Genomic DNA, 22307 nt, shown 5'->3' with positions numbered 1-22307 from the left:
TGACTGTGTCCCCTACATGCACAAACGGTACTTAAACCTTTTATTAACGTTAAAAGTTGAGAATTCTTAAAATCTGAATGGCAAATTGATCTGAGTTACTAATTTGTGACCAACATATTGAATCAGAATGTAGGAGAGATGTGACAATGGCTATGTTGGCGGTCATTCAGATTTCTGGAAACATGCAGAACAAAAGGCAGTTTATTTTTTTTTTTTTATTTTTTTTTTTAATTTGCTAGAAATAATCTAATATTTTGCCACATTGATTTTGCAGAGAAATGAAGTGTAAGCAGGTTTAATAAAATGCAGTACAATGCATCTTTGTATATTTAACATAAAAAAACCTTTACGTTACAACGTGGCACTGAATTATTAAGTTCTATAGAAGAGTATTTTCCTAATTGCCAACAAAGGGGCTGACTTGCAATAGCAAAACAAGATTAGCGTTTGCCATAAAATAATAATTTCTTACCTGGTAAATCACTTGCTGCTCCAGAACTGCCACTCTTTTTTCTGCTCCCCATTCTTGTTTGATTACTGTGCTGCAGCCAATCACCGGCTGCAGCGGTCACTCCGCTGTGACACAATGATTGGCTGCAGCAGTCGCGTGTGGATGTGATGTAAACAAACACCCAGCAGTGGAGCACAAGGTCATTTACCAGGTAAGTAATGCTTTTATTATTATTTTACGACATTCTCCCTCTTGGATTGGTTATTGTTGGTTGCAGATAACCCCTTTACCGTAGCACAGGAATTGAAATTGAAGCACACGTTGTTAGGGAGGACATGTGTACGACCTGGATCCTGGGTAGGTCACAACTGCACTTAGAGGCCAAGTTGTAATGCCACACATGTTTGAACCAAAATGGAGTTTAAAAAATCCCTGTAAAAGAGAGAACAACGATTAGTATTCATGTTACTGAAACGTACCAACATTCAAGGTTCTATTAACATCCGTGTTGGAGACTCCGTGCAGATCCACCATCGCAGAATCTATCATGTTTGACTGATAAATTTTGCTGTCAGTCACTAACCACTTCATTTAAGTTGTGCCATTAGGTCTGTTTGGGCGCCTATCGCTACCCTACAACACGATCGACCGGATGCCGATGGACAACCATGGCAGCCTACCTGTCACCATCATCTTGGTACTCCTGTGGCTTGTTCTAAATGCCAAAGTATTCCAGTATATAGACAAGTGAGCAAGCGTCCCCTAAAGCGTACTTCAAAAATAAATTGTAATATCATAAAAAAAGAAAATAAAAATGGACTCACCCATCATCAGTTAGAAATAATTAGTACAACAAAAAAGATATTTGAAATTGCCACATCTATAAAAATAGGATTTATTAAAATATAAAATCATTGGTCCCCAATCATTACAAAGTTCAGAATTTAAGTCGTTAAAATAGTAAAAAAAAAAAAACTATAAATGTTTGGTATTTCAAATGGGTACTGCAGAATCATGTAGCCAGGTCAATTCTGCATAATGAACGTCAAAGTAAGACCCAAAAACCACACAGCTGTCTTAACATCTTAAAGTAGCCTAATCATACAACTAATACTTACATTTTCACCCCAATTTTCCCCCCAGCTGTTTTTTAAGATCCAATGAGGTTGTTTATCTAGTAAAAAAATAAATAAAATAAGATTGTTTGCATGTCACCTTAAATGTTTTTTATTTTGCATTTTGTAGGTGAGCCTTCTTGGCTAAAATTAGCAAATTATTGAATAATGTCGCTAATGTCAATCTTAAAAACTGGACAATGGAAAATTCTAAACACATTCATATATAAGAAATTAGACCAAGCTGACAAACAATAGTTGAACTTTATGGTAAAAATATGTGAGTAGGGAGGAAGTAAAGGGCCACAGTTATTCAAGTCTTCTTTTGAGCTCCTGTCACAACTTTGTTGCCAGGTGTCCTGGGACCAGGTGCTCCATCCCTGTCCCTAACACTAGGGGAGCCCTAGCTCGCCCTATTCCCTGGATTACTTCTGATGGTGAAGATGCCAGGGCCACGTACCTTGCTTTAGCTCCTGAATCTGCCCTCAGTCTGTACCCTTCACCCACAGAGAAGAGGGGTGTAGTAGTGTACTGTAATACACCAACTAGACTAGCAAGGTAGTAGGAACAGGGGTAAGGAAAAATACCAAACATACAAATCTACTCACACATAAACAGAGGTAAACACCGGGGAGTGGAGGATGTGGGTTAACCAGAGTAAGAGAAGAAATGGAATTATCACACACTCAAAGCCTAGCAACATTCACAGATAAATCCACCAAACGCCTACTCCTATAATAACCAACAACCTCCAGCCATGCAGCATAAGCTACCTGACAATGAGTGCCAGTCAGGACCCAGTTTCTATAGAAGATGGGAGTGGCTAACAGCTGAGAGCCTAAATGCTCCACATCAGAGATCTCAACAGAGCAGATTAACCCTTGCACTGCCAAAATAAATTCACATTATTTAATAAGGTGAAGTGCTTCTAATCAGTGCAGGAGTAGGCGAAATCAGATGCTGTGGTCTTCTGGCTCCTCTCTGTCGTGGTAAATCCATGACACTTCTTCCATCTAAGATCCTTGCGAATATGAAACATAAATATTAGTGATGAGCGAATATACTCGTTACTCGAGATTTCCCGAGCACGCTCCGGGGGTCCTCTAAGCATTTTTTAGTGCTCAGAGATTTAGTTTTCATCGCCTCAGCTGAATGATTTACAGCTATTAGCCAGGCTCAGTACATGTGGGGGTTGCCTGGTTGCTAGGGAATCCCTGTTGTGAATTCTGTTATCGAACTCCCTCCTGTGGTCATGAATGGTACTTCGGCGAGTTCTGTCCATGGACTCCCTCTGGTGGCTGTGAGTGGAGCTGCTGCTTCTGAGGTTCCTTCCACAGGTGACGTAGTTAATTCTTTAGCTGGCTGCTCTATTTAACTCCACTCAGATCGTTACTCCATGCCAGCTGTCAATGTTTTTGTACTGGTTCAGTTCACTCCTGGATCTTTCTGGTGACCTGTCTACTCCAGCAGAAGCTAAGTCCCTGCTAGTTTATCATTTGTTTATTGTTTTCTTGTCCAGCCTGCTATCATGATTTTGCCTTGCTAGCTGGAAGCTCTGGGATGCAGAGTGGCACCTCCGCACCGTGAGTCGGTGCGGAGGTCTTTTTGCACACTCTGCGTGGTCTTTTGTAGTATTTTGTGCTGACCGCAAAGTTACCTTTCCTATCCTCAGTCTGTTTAGTAAGTTGGGCCTCCCTTTGCTGAAACCTATTTCATTTCTGTGTTTGTGACTTTCATCTTTACTCACAATCAATATATGTGGGGGGCTGCCTTTTCCTTTGGGGAATTCTGAGGCAAGGTAGGCTTTATTTTCTATCTTTAGGGCTAGTTAGCTCTTAGGCTGTGACGAGTTGCATAGGGAGCGTTAGGAGCAATCCACGGCTATTTTTAGTGTGTGTGATAGGATTAGGGGTTGCGGTCAGTAGAGCTCCCACTACCCAGAGCTTGTCCTGTGCCAGTTTAACTATCAGGTCGTTCCGGGTGCTCCTAACCACCAGGTCCATAACAAATCCCCACATGTAATCAAGCTGGCTAATAACTGTAAATCATTCAGCTGCGGAGAAGAAAACTAAATCTCCGAGCACTAAAAAATACTTGGAGGGCCCCTGAGCGTGCTCGGGAAATCTCGACTAACGAGTATATTCGCTCATCACTAATAAATATGCTATATGAGAACTAGGGGTTTATGGAGTTTGCTTAGTAACTGAGATCACTCCATGCTAGTCAAGTACCAGCTGTTTTGTTCAGTCGGCACCTGCTTCATACAGCAGCAAGAGGAGCCAGCTCTGATTGCTGCTGTTTTACCACCTAACTGCCGCAATCAAATGTTGAAAGCATTATTTAACTGTATATGTATGTACATTTAACTGTGTTAGTATAAGAGATTACAAGTTCTAGTGGCCCGCCCTGCACAGGCGTTCTTATCTTGGACACTTTGTCCCTCTGAATGGAGCTATGCTTATCATATATTTTGATGCAGGCTACTGACATGAGTTTTTAGGTGAGTGTCTTTTTACCGTGCATTTATTTTACATCTTAGTGCAACCCGGTCGGCATTTGTTTTTTCTTCGGGTTACCGCATAAGCCATTTACTCATTCACTTTACCATTTTTAATGTGTTCTGTCGCATTTATGTATCTTTTTGTATTTGAATAAAAATTGTACATTTTTTTTTGGTAGTTTTGACTAAGGTTCTCCTTTTTCCAATTGCCTAATCAGTGAGTCTGCTCTACATTATATTTGTTTTGGGTCGTATGTGCATACAATTGCGTTACGACTAATCATGCTTATCTGGAGGATTTTTTTTCTTAATACTTATCTTCCCTGTTGAGGGCAGGGAGGATGGGAGGCGCAAGACCAAGAAGAGCGACACCCCTCGGACCGGACCGCCCTGCAGGCGAGTATAATAAAGGTTATTTTTTTTTCTCTTCCAGGTCGGATCGGGGGCTTATATACAGCATTATAGAATGCTGGATATAAGCCCTGAAAGGTGTTGGCCGTAACTCGTATCGGCCAAACCTGGTGACAGGTTCCCTTTAGACACCTTGTAACAGTACTGGAGCATGTTTTTTGCTCATTTTGATATATAACCATGACAGAGTTCATACGTCAGTTTAGAAAAGTTCTGTAAAAAAAAAAAAGTTAGAACTGGGTTGCAAACTCCGCTGTTAGATTACTTCACACTAACAGCCAACTACTGTATGTGATGTAAAATACATACTGACAAAGCTAAAAGATTTAAAACCCTATTAATGGAGCCATATTGACAAAGTTATATTTAGCAAAAATACATTAATTTAATTTAAAAAAAAATACCCCTAAAAGAGAACAAATATCCACATCCGTGATCAGGTAACTTGTTTAATGCATGGACACCTCATTTTCGGAACTAGCTAGACATGAATTAGGGTTTATTATTACCTTTTAGGTGATAGCCCACTAGTAAAACTGCATGGTCTACAGAGTTCGCATCACAAGATTTCTGTTCCATCACTCCTCCTATGTAATCCTGTATTTAGAGAATGGTTAATGATTAGTTATATCTACTGTAGAGTACACAATGAAGAGATTATTATATAGTATGGGGGCCACTCAGGGAAACATTTCTACTGTGAGAGGGTCACAAAGGGGAACATCTCTCGTGTAATCTATCATATGTTGCGGGATAGTTACTGTGGGGGAGAGGCAAAAAGGAGGCACAGAGGCACTATGGCCCTATAAACTTTGTTAAATACACAAAATCCCAGGCACATGAATGAAAATTACAAGAATAGAAAAATCCAAAATACAGTATAATATTTTACTGGGTGCACTACTGGACAATGCAACAGGGACAACTCGGAAATTAAACTAGTTCACAACGAAAAAAGGGACCCCTAACAAATATCCAGTGCTTTTAAATAAAGAAAATGTTTAAGGATACATAAACCATAAGGAGGGGTGAGAAGGTACCAAAGGAAAAAAGAGGGCAACGTGGGGGACACTGATTGCCTGAAACTCAATATAAGTATACAAAAATATACAAAATGTGGCCCAGGAAGATTTCTTACATCATGGTATGTTTATATAGTATTATAAGGAGTCATTATGCCACAAACAATTGCCCCCCTGACAAAGGCAGACGCCGAAACGCGCGTCGGGGCAGGGCGCATCCCAGGGACTCTGATTGTACAGGCACAATGTAATTTATCGGGGGCTCATGGCTTATTTTTGGATGTGATTAATTATACTTTTAGCTATGGATGCATACATATGCTTGGTGACTAGCAGCCTCAGCTTAGCCCCCATGTATGATGAACTTAACGTATACTGGTTAAACTCTTGAAATGCCTATAGACTGTTTACATTTGTGTCTTAATTAGATTTTATTGCGCTTCCAATTGTTTGTGGCATAATGACTCCTTATAATACTATATAAACATACCATGATGTAAGAATTCTTCCTGGGCCACATTTTGTATATTTTTGTATACTTATATTGAGTTTCAGGCAATCGGTGTCCCCCACGTTGCCCCCTTTTTTCCTTTGGTACCTTCTCACCCCTCCTTATGCTTTATGTATCCTTTAAATAAACATTTTCTTTATTTATAAGCACTGGATATTTGTTCGGGATCCCTTTTTTCATCGCCCCTATAAACTTTGTGTAGAACTGGGGGAAAAAAATGAGGTGGATGCGTTTAAAAGCTATCGGCATTAGATGTCTGTGTGATAAATTTTGTAGAGTCGAGTCTAGGCTGGAAGGAGTCATATTGAGCTATGCCAGATGACAAAAAGAGAAAATAAATTATTTCAACTGGAGTCATCACCGGTGAGCTACTGGATTTACCTGTACACTATACAATATATACTATTTACAGAGCTCAATTGTATAGCTACAATTTACACTAGATGGTCACTTTATGGGAATAATATTGGTTTTAGTACAGAAAAGTTTAATGATCAGTATGGTGGTATTACTTATACAAATACTATGCCGCAGTACTTCAATGCCCACCCCATTCTCTGACAGACATCACTGTATAGAGATTGTGTGTGTGATATCTCTCTATATTTGTATATATCTCTATCTTTGTGGAACAGCTCTTGAAAGGAGCTTCTAAAGGAGCATGAACCAGACAGTAAAATAGCACTGCAGTATACACATTGACCGAGATGGAAGCAAAGAAGTAAAGTTGTTGTGTATACATTACAAAAATTCATAGCTTAGCAATTCTTCGTGAAAAATAAAAAAAAATAGTTACTCTTTAATGTTTTAGTAGGAGTCTGAATTCAGAGACACCACAGATCATACAATCTCAATTTTCATATCAAGTTCCCTGGCCAGGGCAACAGCAGAGCTTCTGTATTCAATTGAATGGTTTTGGCTGCCATCTCTTGCAAACCTGAGTTTTTGGGATCAGGAAACTAGGTATACAGTTAAGCAGTTAAGTTTTTGTGCCATTATTTTTCTTTCTTCCACTAGGAAAAACAAAACCTAAAACCAAACAAACAAAAAGTATGCGTATGTATGTATGTATGTATGTATATTATATATATATATATATATATATATATATATATATATATATATATATATATATATATACATATACATATACTAGCTATTGAACCCGTTCTACGCCCGGTGGCGGGCATCTATATTGGTATATGGTCTCCATCCTGGTATGTGCTGCTCCATCCTGCGTCCCCATCCTGTCATGTGCTGCTCCATCCTGCGTCCCCATTCTGTCATGTGCTGCTCCATCCTGCGTCCCCATCCTGTCATGTGCTGCACCCATCCTGCGTCCCCATCCTGTCATGTGCTGCACCCATCCTGCGTCCCCATCCTGTCATGTGCTGCACCCATCCTGCGTCCCCATCCTGTCATGTGCTGCTCCATCCTGCGTCCCCATCCTGTCATGTGCTGCACCCATCCTGCGTCCCCATCCTGTCATGTGCTGCACCCATCCTGCGTCCCCATCCTGTCATGTGCTGCACCCATCCTGCGTCCCCATCCTGTCATGTGCTGCACCCATCCTGCGTCCCCATCCTGTCATTTGCTGCTCCCATCCTTCGCCCCCATCCTGTCATGTGTTGCTCCCATCCTGCGCCCCCGTTCTGTCATGTGCTGCTTCCATCCTGCGCCCCCGTTCTGTCATGTGCTGCCCTATTCTGTCATGTGCTGCTCCCATCCTGCGCCACCATTCTTTAATTTGCTGCTCCCATCCATATGCTCCATACGCTGCTCCATAAAGGTTTATGGCCCCCATAAAATGCTCCATAGTATATGCCCCCGTACACTGCTCCATAAAGGTTTATGGCCCCCATAAGATTCTCCATGGTATATGCCCCCGTACACTGCTCCATTATGGTTTATGGCCCCCATAAGATGCTCCATGGTATATGCCCCCGTACACTGCTCCATTATGGTTTATGGCCCCCATAAGATGCTCCATGGTATATGCCCCCGTACACTGCTCCATTATGATTTATGGCCCCCATAAGATGCTCCATAGTATATGCCCCGTACGCTGTTCCATAAAGGTTTATGGCCCCCATAAGATGCTCCATGGTATATGCCCCTGTACACTGTTCCATTATGGTTTATGGCCCCCATAAGATGCTCCATAGTGTATGCCCCGTACGCTGTTCCATAAAGGTTTATGGCCCCCATAAGATGCTCCATACTATATGCCCCCGTTCACTGCTCCATTATGGTTTATGGCCCCATAAGATGCTCCATACTCTATGCCCCCGTACACTGCTCCATTATGGTTGATGGCCCCCTTAACATGCTCCATTCTATATGCCCCCGTATGCTGCTGCAATATATATATAAAAAAAAAAAAAAAACCATACTCGCCTATTGTCGCTGGGCGCCGAGTGCTGGATGGCCTGAGCAGGCGGGGACAGCGGCGCACTGTGGGGGTCAGGTGCCGGTATCGCCGCCAGCTCAGGCCTGCCAGCACTTACTATATTCACCTGTCCTCCGTTCCACGGCTGCGCGCCACCATCTTCCCGATCCGCTGGCTGTGACTGGTCAGTCAGAGGGCGGCGCCGGCGCGCATTAAGCGCGTCATCGCGCCCTCTGAACTGAAGGTGACAGGGCGAAGACCGGGAAGATGGCGGCGCGCAGCGCTGTAACGGAGGACAGGTGAATATAGCCAATACTCACCCTCCTGGCGGTCCCTGCTTCTCTGTTGGAGATCGCGGTGTGCGTTCAGTGTTAACGCATACCGCGATCTCCCGGGATCGTCACTCTGTGCGGTCCAAACTGCGCCGGTGCTTGTGCAGTCTATAAAGGCTTCGGACGCTGTGGCCCGATTCTAACGCATCGGGTATTCTAGAATATGCATGTCCCCGTAGTATATGGACAATGATGATTCCAGAATTCGCGGCACACTGTGCCCGTCGCTGATTGGTCGAGGCAACCTTTATGACATCATCGTCGCCATGGCAACCATTATGACATCTACGTCGATACTGTGCCCGTCGCTGAATCAGAAACGTGGGATTTCTACGTCCTTTATGACATCATCGTCGCTGTGCCCGTTGCTGATTGGTCGAGGCCTGGCGGCCTCGACCAATCAGAGACGCGGGATTTCTACGTCGATGCTGTGCCGGTCTCTGATTGGTCGAGGCCTGGCGGCCTCGACCAATCAGAGAGCCGGGATTTCCAGGACAGACAGACAGACAGACAGACAGACGGAAAAACCCTTAGACAATTATATATATAGATATATATATGTATATACAGTACAGACCAAAAGTTTGGACACGGCCTCTCATTTAAAGATTTTTCTGTATTTTCATGACTATTGTGGAGGCTAGGTCATCTGGCGTAGCACCTATCACACTCCTTCTTGGTCATATAGCCCATTTATAAGGCAAGAAATCCCAATTACTAAACCTGACAGGGCACACCTGTGAAGTGATAACCATTCCCGGTGACTACCTCTTGAAGCTCACCAATTATATATAGATAGATAGATATAGATATATCGTACAGACCAAAAGTTTGGACACACCTTCTCATTTAAAGATTTTTTTTCTGTATTTTCAGGACTATGAAAACTGTACATTCACACTGAAGGCATCAAAACTATGATTTAACACATGTGGAATCATATACTTAACAAAAAAGTGTGAAACAACTGAAATTATGTCTGATATTATAGGTTCTGCAAAGTAGCCACCTTTTGCTCTGATGACTGCTTTGGACACTCTTGGCATTCTCTTGATGAGCTTCAAGAGGTAGTCACCGGGAATGGTCTTCCAACAATCTTGGAGGAGTTCCCAGAGATGCTTAGCACTTCTTGGCCCTTTTGTCTTCATTCTGCGGTCCAGCTCACCCCAAACCATCTCGATTGGGTTCAGGTCTGGTGACTGTGGAGGCCAGGTCATCTGGCGTAGCACCCCATAGCATGCAGCTGCAATATGCTGTGGTAGCCATGCTGGTTCAGTATGCCTTCAATTTTGAATAAATCCCCAACAGTGTCACCAGCAAAGCTCCCCCACACCATCACACCTCCTCCTCCATGCTTCACGGTGGGAACCAGGCATGTAGAGTCCATCCATTTACCTTTTCTGCGTCACACAAAGACACGGTGGTTGGAACCAAAGATCTCAAATTTGGACTCATCAGATCAAAAGCACAGATTTCCACTGATCTAATGTCAATTCCTTGTGTTCTTTAACCCAAACGAGTCTCATCTGCTTGTTGCCTGTCCTTAGCAGTGGTTTCCTAGCAGCTATTTTACCATGAAGGCCTGCTGCACAAAGTCTCCTCTTAACAGTTGTTGTAGAGATGTGTCTGCTGCTAGAACTGTGTGGCATTGACCTGGTCTCTAATCTGAGCTGCTGTTAACCTGCAATTTCTGAGTCTGGTGACTCGGATAAACTTATCCTCAGAAGCAGATGTGACTCTTGGTCTTCCTTTCCTGGGGCGGTCCTCATGTGAGCCAGTTTCTTTGTAGCGCTTGATGGTTTTTCCTACTGCACTTGGGGACACTTTCAAAGTTTTCCCAATTTTTCGGACTGACCGACCTTCATTTCTTAAAGTAATGATGGCCACTCGTTTTTCTTTACTTAGCTGCTTTTTTCTTGCCATAATACAAATTCTAACAGTCTATTCAGTAGGACTATTAGCTGTGTATCCACCAGACTTCTGCCCAACACAACTGATGGTCCCAACACCATTTATAAGGCAAGAAATCCAACTTATTAAACCTGACAGGGCACACCTGTGAAGTGAAAACCATTCCCGGTGACTACCTCTTGAAGCTCATCAAGAGAATGCCAAGAGTGTGCAAAGCAGTCATCAAAGCAAAAGGTGGCTACTTTGAAGAACCTAGAATATAAGACATTTCAGTTGTTTCACACTTTTTTGTTAAGTATATAATTCCACATGTGTTAATTCATAGTTTTGATGCCTTCAGTGTGAATGTACAATTTTCATATTCCTGAAAATACAGAAAAATGTTTAAATGAGAAGGTGTGTCCAAACTTTTGGTCTGTACTGTATATATGTAATATAAACATTTCACCTGGCTTCAAGTGTGGTTTTTATATTGCCCACACCTGTTACTTGCTACAGATGAGTTAGAACGAGCATCACATGTTTGATTCAATGTTGCTTACCCACAATTTTGGAAAGGTGCCAGCAGTTTTGTCCTGCCCATTTTTAAGTTGTGTGTGAAATTATGTCCATTTTATCTTTTTTTTTTTGTTGTTGTTGTTGTTCCAGTACACACACAGGAAATAAACTTGTAAGCAACAAAACATGTGTACCAGCCTATAATTTTCTGGGAGAAATGCTTCATTTTCTAGAACAATTTCAAGGGTGTTAACACTTTCGGCTATAATAATAATTTTTATTTATATAGCACCAACATATTCCGCAGCGCTTTACAAATTAGAAAGGGGATTTGTACAGACTATGACCGTATGTATGAATATACTTATTTATGTACACTTACTGCTTACAACATATTTACCTTTAGAAAAATACCGTTGATGGCCACAGCAATGGTTCCATTGTTCTTTAGATAATTGGCCATTGCTTAAAGAAAAAACACAATCAATATTGCCATTAAATGTTTTTCATGAATATATTAATTTTATTCTTTACTCTTCTTGCTTTAACTATTACCAACTTTACTCCCCCACCGTATTATAGGGGTTGTCTGGTCCAAATCGATAAGTCTGCAATCCCTCTGTGTGACTGCAGACCTATGAATATTCCCTCAGCGCACGGGGATTCGCTGATTTTGAGTCAGTCCCGGAGGGTATGTACGTGTTATACACTTGTATGGAGCGAGGCCGCGTCACTAGACAAGTGCGGCCTCGCTCACTAAAAGTGTTGAGCAATGCTCCCCAAGTTCGGTCCTCAAGAGCCACCAACAGGTCATGTTTTGAGGATTTCCTTAGTATTGCCCAGGTCATTGAATGCTTGCCTGTCCAGGTGATGCAATTATCACCTAGGCAATACTAAGGAAATCCTCAAAACATGACGTGTTGGTGGCTCTTGAGGACCGGACTTGGGGAACACTGGTGTAGAGCAAGGCCACCCCCACTAGACAGGCCCTGGCCGGGAGCATGTATGAAAATACATATCCTCCGGTCCCTAGTCAGAAACTTGCAAATTCCCACAGTGCATGCTCTGGGGTGATTCATCAATTTGGACCAAACAACCCCTTTAAAGAGGACTTTCACTAATTTGAGCCTTTTAAACTGGTCAAATCATGCAGAGGTGAGTGAAACAAAGTTTTTAATTTTTCCCTCTACATTTTGGGGCAAGCTGAGCTGTCAGTGTCTTGAGTGACAGTTTAGCCATCCAATCAGGATCCGTGTGTCTCCTGTTCTTAGTGATTACCTGGCTATTTAGCCAGCTTCATGCCTTAGATTTGTGACAATTGTAGCTTCGTGCACCTAGCCTTGTATTCTGATCTTTGCTGCTCGATTGATTTTCCTTGACCATCCGTTTGCCTAGCCCTTTTGTTGCGATCCATCACTGTCTTGAAATATTGACCCCGAACTATTTCCTGACTACACCTTTGTCTCACCCATCCGTTTATGACATACCCTCCTGGCTTTTGACCTCGGACCTCTTGACTACCCAGCTTGACGGCTTCCCCTTAGTAGTGACTAGCTTCACAAGATGTTGTAAAAGCAATTGGTGATTGCTGCCAAAGTCCTTTGTTCTTTTGGATTTGTTGACTTCCTATTCTCAGTACCACCAAAGAGAACCATATCCAGCTGGGGATGTATTGTTTCTCTGGAGTCCTGACAGATACCAGCTACTGATCGTGAATAACAGTGTCAGTTCTTTGTACCACAGTATATAACTTGTATGCAGGAATATCAAGAGTATTTCTTTGCAATAAAAGCTCCCACTACACAAAAAAATAAATTTGTCCCAGTATTATAATTCTTACCGTGTTCATTTTTAGGGAGCATTAAGAAGTCATAAATGGAAGTTTTTGAAGAACTAGTACTTCTACATTTCCGTGTTACCCCTGCATATTCGTAATCGCGTTCATTTACCAATCCCTCTATAGAGGAAAAAAAATAAAAATATTGATTTTTATTAATTAATAAATTATATACAATAAAGGCGATATATTATGAACATTACTAAGACTAGTACTGCATGTTGTTTATATGTAGACTTGCTCACATCTGGGACTGTCGGTCAGGACTTTTTTTTTTTTTCACGCTGAATGCGTTTATCATAACAGTTAATAACAGCTGTTATATGTTTAGCATAGTCCCTCCATGGTATAAGCCTGCAGCTGTTGAATGCTACAACATCTGCACCATAAAGTAAAAATGTTCTTAATAGTATAACTATTTTGGTCATCATTTTCCCCCTGTAAATAAAGAGCTGCGGGTGACTCTTAGGGTGGGGGGTCACGCAACCGATTTCGCCACATTTGAGAGAAACGGTCTGATTATTCTGTTCAGACTTTGATCAGAGTGCATTAGATTTTCTCAGACGTGGAGAGAGAAAAAACGTTTCTCCATCTTCTCCATTCTGTCAGTATGTGAAAATGTGGATGTCCTCTAAGTTCGTTCCGATTTTCTTTTTTTTTTTTTTCACAGGTCCGTACACTTGCATTGCCGAATTTGAGCCGACACGGTCATCAAAATAGGACAGGTCTGTGATTTTGTTCCTCGAACCACTCGATTTGAGGAAAAAAATCAAACCTGTGCACAGCCCCATAGAATATCTTGAGTACGAATGTGATCCGTGAAAACCATGGATGGCACTTGGATGAGAAAATCGGTCATATTCACGAGCCCTTACGGAGAGTGAATGAGCTGTCATTTTTTACATTGTATTCCCCTCGCAGTTTTCTGTCTGACTGTAAGGATTCATTTCGACTGTCCTTTTCGTCTTGTGACTTCATAGGTTAAATGGCCAGCCACTGCTTTACCTAATCTGGGCAAACGTCTAGCAGCAATGGAGATGATTTCTTATCCTAAATTATACATTTTGCATTTCTGTACAGTAAAGATAGTGTATCTTACTTTGCTTCATGACAGTTATATAAGCGTTCCAAACATATCCTCCTCTACATCCGGCCTCACAAGGACCACAATCAAGAACCTCTGGAAGAAAATAATTGTGATTTAATTTAAAAGCACAGGTAAATTAAGGCTTAGAATATGTCATGAAAGACCCTTAAAGGAGTATTCCCATCTCCAAAATCCTATCCCAATATGTAGTAGATGTAATAATATTAGCAAAAACCTTCATTTAGAAATTCAGTATAGTTCTTCTGATTGGCTATGTCGCTTACCTCATGTAGGGTATTTCAGTAGCTTAGGTATCCATGGCTACGACCACTCATATAGTGGCAATTAGTTAGACAGATCTTGATGGTCATAAACATGGATGCTTAACTGCAATGCCTTACATGAGATAAGTGAATCTGAAGAACTATATTAAATTTCTAATTAGAGGTATTTGCTAATGTTATTATTACACCTACTGCAAATTAGGATATGATCTTAGAGATGGGAATATCCTTTTAAAACAATAACTTTTTTTTGTAAATTATAATTGAGAGGGTTTTTTTATGGCACTGTTTGGGGTGCGTATAAAGTGGAACTCCAATTATCAATTGTTTTGGTCGCGTCCTGAATACTAAAACAAAGGTGTAGCATTCAGTCTGCTTCCGGTTAGAACTTCTGCTTCATTTGGTCAATCAATGGGGGGGTTCTGCACACAAAATCCCACCAATTAAGGGCTTTGACATGTCTCCATAATAGAAGTTTTAAAAAGTGTAAACGGCAGTTACACTAATATAAGTGTGCGTGTGTGTGTATGTATATATGTATATATGTGTATATATATATATATATATATATATATATATATATATTATTTATTATTATAGCGCCATTCCATGGCGCTTTACATGTGAGGAGGGGTATACATAATAAAACAAGTACAATAATCTTGAACAATACAAGTCACGACTGGTACAGGAGGAGAGAGGACCCTGCCCGCGAGGGCTCACAATCTACAAGGGATGGGTGAGGATACAGTAGGTGAGGGTAGCTGGCCGTGCAGCGGTTTGTTCGATCGGTGGTTACTGCAGGTTGTAGGCTTGTCGGAAGAGGTGGGTCTTCAGGTTCTTTTTGAAGGTTTCAATGGTAGGCGAGAGTCTGATATGTTGTGGTAGAGAATTCCAGAGTAGGGGGAATGCACGAGAGAAATCTTGTATGCGATTGTGGGAAGAGGAGATAATAGGGGAGTAGAGAAGGAGATCTTGTGAGGATCGGAGGTTGCGTGTAGGTAAGTACCGGGAGACGAGGTCGCAGATGTATGGAGGAGACAGGTTGTGGATGGCTTTGTATGTCATGGTTAGGCTTTTGTACTGGAGTCTCTGGGTAATGGGGAGCCAGTGCAGGGATTGACAGAGGGGAGAGGCCGGGGAACAGCGGGGGGACAGGTGTATAAGTCGGGCAGCAGAGTTTAGAATAGATTGGAGGGGTGCAAGAGTGTTAGAGGGGACGCCACAGAGCAGGAGGTTGCAGTAGTCAAGGTGGGAGATGATGAGGGCATGGACTAGGGTCTTTGCGGATTCTTGGTTTAGGAAGGTGCGGATCCGTGAAATATTTTTGAGTTGGAGGCGGCAGGAAGTGGAAAGGGCTTGGATATGTGGTTTAAAAGAGAGATCAGTGTCAAGGATTACCCCAAGACAGCGGGCTTGTGGGACTGGGGAGAGTGGGCAGCCGTTTACTGTAATGGATAGGTTCGTTGGGGAGGTCGTGTGAGATGGGGGAAAGATGATGAATTCTGTTTTGTCCATGTTAAGTTTTAGAAATCTAGTGGAGAAGAAGGATGAAATAGCAGACAGACATTGAGGGATTCTGGTTAGTAGGGTGGTAATATCTGGTCCAGAGATGTAGATCTGTGTGTCGTCAGCATAGAGATGATATTGAAAGCCGTGAGATTCTATGAGCTGTCCCAGGCCAAAGGTGTAAATGGAGAAGAGCAGGGGTCCTAGAACTGAACCTTGCGGGACTCCGACAGATAGGGGGCGAGGTGAGGAGGTGGTGTGTGAGTGGGAGACGCTGAATGTACGGTCAGTTAGGTATGACGAGATCCAGGATAGGGCCAAGTCTGTGATTCCAAGGGATGAGAGGATCTGCAGCAGCAGGGAATGGTCCACTGTGTCAAAGGCAGAGGACCGGTCCAGGAGGAGGAGGATAGAGTAGTGTCGCTTGCTCTTGGCGGTTAATAGGTCATTGGTGACCTTAGTTAGGGCAGTTTCAGTGGAGTGGTGTGACTGGAAGCCTGATTGAAAGCAGTCGAAGAAGGAGCAGGAAGATAGATGGGATGACAGTTCAAGACGGACATGTTGTTCCAGTAGTTTTGAGGCAAAGTGGAGAAGTGATATAGGGCGATAGCTAGATACAGAGGATGGGTCAAGAGAGGGCTTTTTGAGGATAGGTGTGATTGAGGCATGTTTAAAGCTTGAGGGGAAAACGCCAGTTGTTAGTGATAGGTTGAAGTGATGGGTTAGGGTTGGGATGAAGACTGTGGTGAGGTTTGGGATGAAGTGGGATGGGAGTGGGTCAAGTGCACAGGTGGTGAGATGCGATCTTGCGAGTAGAGTGGAGAGTTCGTCTTCTGTAATGGTGGAGAAGTTGGTTTTGGAGGTGGAGGGCTGGGTAGTTGGGAGGAAGGGTTCTCGGGGTTGTTTACTAAAACTGTCTCTGATGTTCTCAATTTTCTGCTTGAAAAATGAGGCAAAGTCTTCAGCTGAGATGAGTGGGGAGGGAGGAGGTGCTGGGGGACGGAGATGAGAGTTGAAGGTGTTGAATAACTGTTTGGGGTTGTGAGACAGGGAGGATATGAGAGATGAGAAGTAGGTTTGTTTCGCTGTGGCGAGTGTGGTCTTGAAAGTAGTGAGGGACTGTTTGAATGCGATGAAGTGCTCGTTGGAGTGGGATCTTTTCCATCTGCGCTCAGCAGCTCTGGAAGCTCGCCTCAGTTCTTTGGTCATGCTAGTGTGCCAGGGTTGTCTGTTGATTTTGCGAGCTTTGGTATGTGTGAGAGGGGCAAGAGATTCCAAAGCTGCAGCTATTGTGGTGTTATATAGAGCGGCAGCATCATCCGCATTGTGTAGGGAGCTTATGTCTGTGAGAGGGAGGAGGGATTCAGAGAGTGAGTGAAGATCAAGGTGTTTAAGATTTCTGCGAGGGTGTGAGAGTTTGTGGGGTGGGGGTTGTAGACAAGGAGTGGAAAGGGAAGAGAATGTGAGTAGGTTGTGGTCAGAAAGAGGAAGAGGTGAGTTTGAGAGGTTAGATAGGGAGCAGAGGCGGGTGAAGATGAGGTCCAGTGTGTGACCATCTTTGTGGGTGGCTGTAGAAGACCATTGAGTGAGGCCAAAGGAGGAAGTGAGGGATAGAAGTTTAGTGGCAGCTGAGAGGGAAGTGTCAATGGGGATGTTGAAGTTGCCCATGATGATAGTGGGGATGTCAGCGGCGAGGAAATGGGAGTAGCAAGGTGGTGAAGTGGTCAAAGAAGGTGGTGGCTGGCCCTGGGGGACGGTAGATGACAGCCAGTTGGAGGTTGGAGGGTGAGTAGATGCGCACAGAGTGCACCTCAAAGGAAGGGAGGGTGGCAGTGGGATTGGGGTGAAGGAGCAGTTATCTGACAGGAGAAAACCAACTCCTCCGCCATGCTTGCTGCTGGGGCGGGGTGTGTGAGAAAGGTGGAAGCCACCGTAAGAGAGTGCAGCAGGGGAGGCTGTGTCAGAAGGGGTGAGCCAGGTTTCAGTGATGCCGAGGAAGGAGAGTTTATTGATAAAGAGGTCATGGATAAATGGAAGTTTATTGCAGACAGAGCGTGCGTTCCATAGTGCTCCAGATAGGGAAATTGGGGGTGTGGGGGCAGGATGAATGGGTATGAGGTTACTGTGGTTGTGAGGACGTGTAGAGGATCATGGCAGGGGATTAGAAATGAGTGTGGGGATGTGATGAGGAGGGCCAGGATTTGGGGATATGTCGCCAGCAATGAGGAGCAGCAGACTGAGCGTTAGAAGGTGGGAGCAGGATAAGTCATGATGTGGCCGTGTGTGCCTGGAGAGAAAGGATTGTATGTGGAGGAACAGTTCTGTGGAGGAGGTGAGGTGGCTGGGGAGGATTGAGGAAGAAATGACTAGTTCCTTACTGGGTGGAGTGATTACCGGAGATAGGAAGAATAAATATATATATATATATAATTAGTACAGACCAAAAGTTTGGACACACCTTCTCATTTAAAGATTTTTCTGTATTTTCATGACTCTGAAAATTGTACATTCACACTGAAGGTATCAAAACTATGAATTAACACATGTGGAATTATATACTTAACAAAAAAGCGTGAAACTGAAATTTTCTTATATTCTAGGTTCTTCAAAGTAGCCACCTTTTGCTTTGACTGCTTTGCACACTCTTGGCATTCTCTTGATGAGCTTCAAGACAAAGTCACCGGGAATGGTTTTCACTTCACAGGTGTGCCCTGTCAGGTTTAATAAGTGGGATTTCTTGCCTTATAAATGGGGTTGGGACCATCAGTTGTGTTGTGCAGAAGTCTGGTGGATACACAGCTGATAGTCCTACTGAATAGACTGCTAGAATTTGTATTATGGCTGTATTATGGCAAGAAAAAAGCAGCTAAGTAAAGAAAAATGAGTGGCCATCATTACTTTAAGAAATGAAGGTCAGTCAGTCTGAAAAATTGCGAAAACTTTGAGTGTCCCAAGTGCAGTGGCAAAAACCATCAAACGCTACAAAGAAACTGGCTCACATGAGGACTGCCCCAGGAAAGGAAGACCAAGAGTCACCTCTGCTTCTGAGAATATGTTTATCCGAGTCACCAGCCTCAGAAATCGCAGGTTAACAGCAAATCAGATTAGAGACCAGGACAATGCCACACAGAGTTCTAGCAGCAGACACATCTCTACAACAACTGTTAAGAGGAGACTTTGTGCAGCAGGCCTTCATGGTAAAATAGCTGCTAGGAAACCACTGCTAAGGAAAGGCAACACGCAGAAGAGACTTGTTTGGGCTAAAAAACACAAGGAATGGACATTAGACTAGTGGAAATCTGTTCTTTGGTCTGATGAGTCCAAATTTGAGATCTTTGGTTCCAACCACCGTGTCTTTGTGCGACGCAGAAAAGGTGAAGGGATGGAATCTACATGCCTGGTTCCCACCGTGAAGCATGGAGGAGGAGGTGTGATGGTGTGGGGGTGCTTTGCTGGTGACACTGTTGGGGATTTATTCAAAATTGAAGGCAATTAAACCAGCATGGCTACTACAGCATCTTGCAGCGGCATGCTATTCCATCCGTTTTGCGTTTAGTTGGACCATCATTTATTTTTCAACAGGACAATGACCCCAAACACACCTCCAGGCTGTATAAGGGCTATTTGACCAAGAAGGAAAGTGATGGGGTGCTATGCCAGATGACCTGGCCTCCACAGTCACCAGACCTGAACCCAATCGAGATGGTTTGGGGTGAGCTGGACCGCAGAGTGAAGGCAAAAGGGCCAACAAGTGCTAAGTATCTCTGGGAACTCCTTCAAGATTGTTGGAAAACCATTCCCGGTGACTACCTCTTGAAGCTCCTCAAGAGAATGCCAAGAGTGTGCAAAGCAGTCATCAAAGCAAGAGGTGGCTACTTTGAAGAACCTAGAATATAAGAGATATTTTCAGTTGTTTCATACTTTCTTGTTAAGTATATAATTACACATGTGTTAATTCATAGTTTTGATGCCTTCAGTGTGAATGTACAATTGTCATAGTCCTGAAAATACAGAAAAATCTTTAAGAGGTGTCCAAACTTTTGGTCTGTACTGTGTGTGTGTATATACAGTGGGGCAAAAAAGTATTTAGTCAGTCAGCAATAGTGCAAGTTCCACCACTTAAAAAGATGAGAGGCGTCTGTAATTTACATCATAGATAGACCTCAACTATGGGAGACAAACTGAGAAAAAAAAATCCAGAAAATCACATTGTCTGTTTTTTTAACATTTTATTTGCATATTATGGTGGAAAATAAGTATTTGGTCAGAAACAAAATTTCATCTCAATACTTTGTAATATATCCTTTGTTGGCAATGACAGAGGTCAAACGTTTTCTGTAAGTCTTCACAAGGTTGCCACACACTGTTGTTGGTATGTTGGCCCATTCCTCCATGCAGATCTCCTCTAGAGCAGTGATGTTTTTGGCTTTTCGCTTGGCAACACGGACTTTCAACTCCCTCCAAAGGTTTTCTATAGGGTTGAGATCTGGAGACTGGCTAGGCCACTCCAGGACCTTGAAATGCTTCTTACGAAGCCACTCCTTCGTTGCCCTGGTGGTGTGCTTTGGATCATTGTCATGTTGAAAGACCCAGCCACGTTTCATCTTCAATGCCCTTGCTGATGGAAGGAGGTTTGCACTCAAAATCTCACGATACATGGCCCCATTCATTCTTTCATGTACCCGGATCAGTCATCCTGGCCCCTTTGCAGAGAAACAGCCCCAAAGCATGATGTTTCCACCACCATGCTTTACAGTAGGTATGGTGTTTGATGGATGCAACTCAGTATTCTTTTTCCTCCAAACACGACAAGTTGTGTTTCTACCAAACAGTTCCAGTTTGGTTTCATCAGACCATAGGACATTCTCCCAAAACTCCTCTGGATCATCCAAATGCTCTCTAGCAAACTTCAGACGGGCCCGGACATGTACTGGCTTAAGCAGTGGGACACGTCTGGCACTGCAGGATCTGAGTCCATGGTGGCGTAGTGTGTTACTTATGGTAGGCCTTGTTACATTGGTCCCAGCTCTCTGCAGTTCATTCACTAGGTCCCCTCGCGTGGTTCTAGGAGTTTTGCTCACCGTTCTTGTGATCATTCTGACCCCACGGGGTGGGATTTTGCGTGGAGCCCCAGATCGAGGGAGATTATCAGTGGTCTTGTATGTCTTCCATTTTCTAATTATTGCTCCCACTGTTGATTTCTTCACTCCAAGCTGGTTGGCTATTGCAGATTCAGTCTTCCCAGCCTGGTGCAGGGCTACAATTTTGTTTCTGGTGTCCTTTGACAGCTCTTTGGTCTTCACCATAGTGGAGTTTGGAGTCAGACTGTTTGAGGGTGTGCACAGGTGTCTTTTTGTACTGATAACAAGTTTAAACAGGTGCCATTACTACAGGTAATGAGTGGAGGAAAGAGGAGACTCTTAAAGAAGAAGTTACAGGTCTGTGAGAGCCAGAAATCTTGATTGTTTGTTTCTGACCAAATACTTATTTTCCACCATAATATGCAAATAAAATGTTAAAAAAACAGACTGTGATTTTCTGGATTTTTTTTTCTCAGTTTGTCTCCCATTGTTGAGGTCTACCTATGATGTAAATTACAGACGCCTCTCATCTTTTTAAGTGGTGGAACTTGCACTATTGCTGACTGACTAAATACTTTTTTGCCCCACTGTATATATATAATACACACACAGTGTAATTTAAAAAAAAACTGGCAGCACTTCAAGGGATCAAATTAGAATAAATGATTTACATGGGAGAAAAAATCAACTTATTTGATCTAGCTATCCATTATCTACTATATAATTGACTAAGGGTCACTTCCGTCTGTCTGTCCTTCTGTCACGGTTATTCATTCGCTGATTGGTCTCGCCAGCTGCCTGTCTTGGCTGCTGCGACCAATCAGCGATGGGCACAGTCCGGAAGAAAATGGCCGCTCCTTACTCCCCGCAGTCAGTGCCCACATACTCCCCTACGGTCACCGCTAACACAGGGTTAATGCCGTGGGTAACGCACTCCGTTACCGCCACTATTAACCCTGTGTCTCCCCAACTTTTTACTATTGCCTATGCGGCATCAATAGTAAAAAATGTAATGTTAAAAATAATAATTAAAAAAAAAACTGCTATACTCACCCTCTGTAGTCCGCTGAGCCGCTCGCGCCGGCCGCCATCTTCCGTTGCAGGTTCCGGTGGCAAAGATGGTATGGGAGAAGGACCTGCCATGACGTCACGGTCATGTGACCGCGACGTCATCGCAGGCCCTGCGCGCCTGCGCGAGAAGGACCTGTCATGACGTCACGGTCATGTGACCGCGACGTCATCACAGGTCCTGCGCTCATACCAACCCTGTGACCGGAAGCTGCCGTGGACTACAAGGGGCCCTCGGAAACGTGAGTATATGTTTATTTTTTAAACTGTGACAAACCTGGCTGGGCAATATACTATGTGA

General features: G+C 43.2%; 1 protein-coding gene across 1 annotated transcript in view; it reads right to left on the bottom strand.

The window, feature by feature from the left end:
- Positions 1–224: 224 nt before the first annotated feature.
- LOC138649759 (cathepsin W-like) overlaps positions 225–22307 on the bottom strand; it is a 43062-nt gene continuing 20979 nt past the window's right edge. The window contains exons 6-11 of the mRNA XM_069740421.1: positions 14077–14157; positions 12981–13097; positions 11541–11605; positions 4987–5074; positions 1570–1625; positions 225–883 (exon numbers count right to left, since the gene is read on the bottom strand). Of these exons, the coding sequence (XP_069596522.1) occupies positions 776–883; positions 1570–1625; positions 4987–5074; positions 11541–11605; positions 12981–13097; positions 14077–14157 (515 nt within the window). The 3' untranslated portion in view covers positions 225–775. The remainder of the gene's footprint in view (positions 884–1569; positions 1626–4986; positions 5075–11540; positions 11606–12980; positions 13098–14076; positions 14158–22307) is intronic.

This window comes from Ranitomeya imitator, chromosome 9 (assembly GCF_032444005.1).
Source record: "Ranitomeya imitator isolate aRanImi1 chromosome 9, aRanImi1.pri, whole genome shotgun sequence".
Lineage (NCBI taxonomy): Eukaryota > Metazoa > Chordata > Amphibia > Anura > Dendrobatidae > Ranitomeya > Ranitomeya imitator.
The sequence above is the reverse complement of the archived record's forward strand: the minus strand, read 5'-3'. Positions and strand labels throughout refer to the sequence as shown.